General features: G+C 41.3%; 1 protein-coding gene across 1 annotated transcript; it reads right to left on the reverse strand.

Annotated features, from left to right (window-relative positions):
* LOC110257871 (heat shock transcription factor, Y-linked-like) lies at positions 763–2,394 on the reverse strand. Its single transcript, XM_021080878.1, has 2 exons — positions 1,882–2,394; positions 763–1,458 (listed from the first exon to the last, which is right to left on the reverse strand). The coding sequence occupies exons 1-2, from the start codon at positions 2,392–2,394 to the stop codon at positions 763–765; spliced, it is 1,209 nt and encodes a 402-aa protein (XP_020936537.1).

Below are 4,176 nucleotides of genomic sequence, written 5' to 3' on the forward strand. Positions count from 1 at the left end.
TAATGCCATTTGCAGCAACACGGCTGGAACTGGAGACTCTCCTACTAAGTGAAGTAAGCCAGAAGGAGGAAGGCAAGCACAATATGACATCACTTATGTGTGGAATGTGACATATGGCACAACTGAAACTTTCCACAGGAAAGACACCCATGCATTTGGACAACAGGGTTTTGGTTGCCAAGGGGGAGGGTGCAGGATTGTGATGGACTGGGATTCGGGGGTTGAAAATGCAAACTATTGCATGTGGAGCAGGTATGCAATGAGGTCATGCTGTATAGCAATGGGATCTATCTCTAGTCACTTTTGATGCAGCATAATGTGAAACAAAGGATATGTATATGTGTGGGTGAGGGTCTTGGGTGGGTGGGTGTGTGACTGGGCCAATTTGTGGCACAGTATGAAAGTGATAGAACACAGTAAACAAGCTATGATGGAAAAATCATTTTAGACAAAGAAATGCAACATCCCTTTACTCTTAACTGTGTCCAAAATAAAAAAAAATGTAATTGTAATATATACATGTAAGGATAACCTGACCCACTTGCTGTAGAGTGGGAAAATAATAATAAAAAGAAAAAGAACAAAAGAATCGGAAAAATTAAAGAAAGAGATCCAGGTGAATAAGAAAAAAAAGAAGATGAAACTATGAAGATGAACATATAAGTTTATTGCTGAAATATCAGAATTGCAGGAATTTGGTGACATTTGCCAGCATAAATTTTCATCTTCACTCTCCTGCATAACCTATAGTCCTTTGATAGGTCAGTGGTAATTAGGGTGATGTTCAGATATGGAAAAGGACTGAGGATTTGGCCTTGAAAGCGAGGCAGCAGATGTGTCAGTGGCCATTGGCATTGGGAACCATGGATGGGCTGCTGCTTGGGGGTTAGATACAGGGCACGCAGTTGGTGATATATTCTGGTATCTGGTTGGCAAAGGAGAAGGCTCCACCCTCAGTCCAAAATAACCACTTGGGAAGTTAGAAATAAGGTGGTACTGAGAAATGGAAGTGGTAGTTGTAATGAAATTCACGATGTGGCCACTTGCTGGAGAGTAGCTGCTTTGTGAGTGCATGTGAAACGTGGTCAACTGACTAAAAATAGCATGTTGAGCCATGACAATTTGTCCTGGTGGCCTGACTGATGGTGATGATGGAGAAGAAAGACCACTTCTAGTTGGGGTAGTTGTATTAGAAATTCTCTGGCTCATAGAAGGCCATCTTATTAAAGGCACATTTAGGTTTGTAGAGGCTGAAAATGCATCTTCTCCACGAGTTTCTGCAGCCACATCAGAATTATGGTTATCCACATCACCCCCTGTTCTAGAGCGCTTCTTGCTGCAACCTTGAAGTAGAGAAGCCGATACTGGAGAAGCATTTTTCACCCTGACTCTTCTTTTCATCCTCACCAACAGATGGGGACAGCCTCGTTTAAAATTTGGATTATGGTAGAACTGCAGCTAAAACCAAAAGAGAAAGGTATTTAGTGACCTTTTAAACAAAGATACGAGGACAAAGAATCCATACAAATCTGACTTGTTTCATCACACAGAGTTAATGTCAGGAAATAATACTCATCTATTACTAACATTTTCAAAAATTTATGTAGTGGGAACAGGCAATTATGGTCCTTAAATAAAAATGCCTGGTGCATTTACAGTAACAGTATGAGGTTCAGGGGCTTGTATTGGGTGAGGTTCATCGAGAAGGCTCCAGGTGGCTAGGAAATTTCTCTATCACCCCAAATATTTTATGACCAAGTGGCCTTCAACTTAAAAGCGTAGCAGTACTTCATCCCACTTTCAAGGTCTACTATGACCCTATATGTATGAACATATTTGCAGATGTCCCTCTGTAAATAGTAACTGGACATTTCATAATACCTTGTTCCAAGCAGAGACTTCATTATCTTCTGCCAGAATGTTGGCTAGTGAGGCAGGTCTTTGAAAATTCCTTCGCAATTTAGTAAATCCATAAAGGTTAAGCTGTCGAACTAAGCTTTTCATACTCTCAGTTTCAAAAATTCTGAAGGGAGCCTTTCTCTCCAGAACTTCTTTCTTGAAGCGTTCTTCATTGATCACGATCGAGGTTCCATTTTCATCCCACCAAATGGACTTAAATCGATCACTTTCAACAATTTCCCAAAGTTTTCTGGGAAAGGGCAGAGGAGGAAAATCATTATCTCCATCTGGTTCAGAGGCACACAATGTGTGGCATGGCTCTTTCATCAGGGAGCCCTCAGACAAAGCCTGGAAAGCTTTTTCTTCAATCTGAGACCTCAAGTCCAAGTCCCCAGTGATTGAGTTATCACACCATGGAGATGTAATGGAGGATTCTGAACCAGTTGATTCATCTTTAGGAGAAACACCTTGAATTTCTGTAGGAGCATGTGCCATCTCAGATTTGTTTCTCTTCAGCTACTTTTCTCACCTGCATGGCTTTTGAACTCTGCAGTTTTAAATGCTGCTTTGGTAAGCCTACACAGATAAACTATCCAATCCATCACAATGGTTGCCAGCCTGAGTAGCTGTGACATCACAAGACACTAGTCTCCTAGCAATCTGAGCATCACCTTCAGTCAGGGTTTACTTCTCTATGAAATTAGCCCAGTTAATATAAAATATGAGCTCCGTACTTGAACAGTAACCCAAAGAGAGAAAAAAAAAATGAGATCAGCAAATGAGACCCCACTCCAATGGAATCTTTTTAATAAAAAAATCACATAAATAAATAAATCCATTTCATCCCTGAAGTAAACGCAAGTTCTCTCTTGTGCACATATGAACTTGTGCCTGTTATGTAAGGCCTTGTAAATGGAAGAAAAAAAAAAAAAAACAACAGCAAAGTGAAACAAAAGCTATGCAGCTCTTGAGAGTGTATAACTAGAATCTGTGCAGTATTTATATTCAGAAAAACATAGCCAGTGTTCTATGTTGGCTAGCTTGTTACAAAAGTGTTCTGATCTCTGCTGTGCTATGGGTTCAATCCCTGGCCTGGGAACTTCTGCATGCCCCAGGTACAGTCCAAAAAATAAAAAGACAAAAAGAAAAGAAAAAAAAAACAAATACACAATCAAAAACAAAACAAAACACAACAAACCATGACCTTTATCACTAACCAAGACATGGAAGGGCCCTGGGCACCAGGCAAAATATCTATAGCCATAGAGACAAAAAAAAGATTGATGGTTGCTTGTGTTAGGAGAGGAAATGTGAGGAAGTACCATCCAAAGGGTATGAGATTTCCTTGTGGATTGATACAATGTGGACTGAGGAATTGATGGGTGCACCACATTCTGAAGATTATATATGCCCTTGAACTGAATACTCTAAAACTTATACCATAATGTTGTCACATTGTTAAAAACTGACAATGATCTGGTATCACTGATTTTATTATATCGAGTTTTCTGTGTATCCTACGCAAGTAGTCTGTGTGTTAAACAATATTCCAAACATTTTCCGTTAGGTTGCTGAGGGAGGAATGCACAAGGCCAAATAGTGCACAAGAGGAATTTATTAGGGTCTCTGAGGGGGCTGGGCAGAGCCCACGATGGCATCAGCCTTGACTGCAAGGAGGTGTTAGGCTTATAAAGCATCTGTGGTGGGAGTCTGTGGTTGGAGTCCACAGTGGGACCTTGCGGCAGGGAAAATGGAGAAGAAAGGGAAGGTCAAGGGAGGTGTAGGGACTCAAGTCCCATGACAGAGCACAGTTAATCCATGTAGGCAGTTAGTCTGTGCAGGCAGTTGCTTCCCACAGGTCCTCGTTTCTTGCTGCCCAACTTGCACATCCACATTCTGGGAGGGGTGTCCACAGCAAGTCTCTCAGGTGAGCAGCAATAGTTGGGGTGTATGGCGGTCTGTCTCCATCCTCCTGGGATTCTCTCATTCAAGCCTTCCATTATATGGGATAGGGATGAATGTCTACTCTTCTCTATCTGCTTCCTGCTGGCCTGGGGTGAGGAGTACTTGTGGATGGACATGGTATATGCTACCATAGAGGATGGGAAGAAAGGAAAAATAAGATTAAACATGGGTTGACACCAGTATTGTTGAAGGAGGAGTGTAGTTTCATCTGAGTAGGTTTTAACACGTGATGTGGTATTAACACGTAAATCACAGGAGCTATTGGTCATAAAACATGTTGTCTCCTTTCTGTTGCTATAAGAGAAGACCGTG

This window comes from Sus scrofa, chromosome Y, assembly GCF_000003025.6.
Source record: "Sus scrofa isolate TJ Tabasco breed Duroc chromosome Y, Sscrofa11.1, whole genome shotgun sequence".
Taxonomy (NCBI): domain Eukaryota; kingdom Metazoa; phylum Chordata; class Mammalia; order Artiodactyla; family Suidae; genus Sus; species Sus scrofa.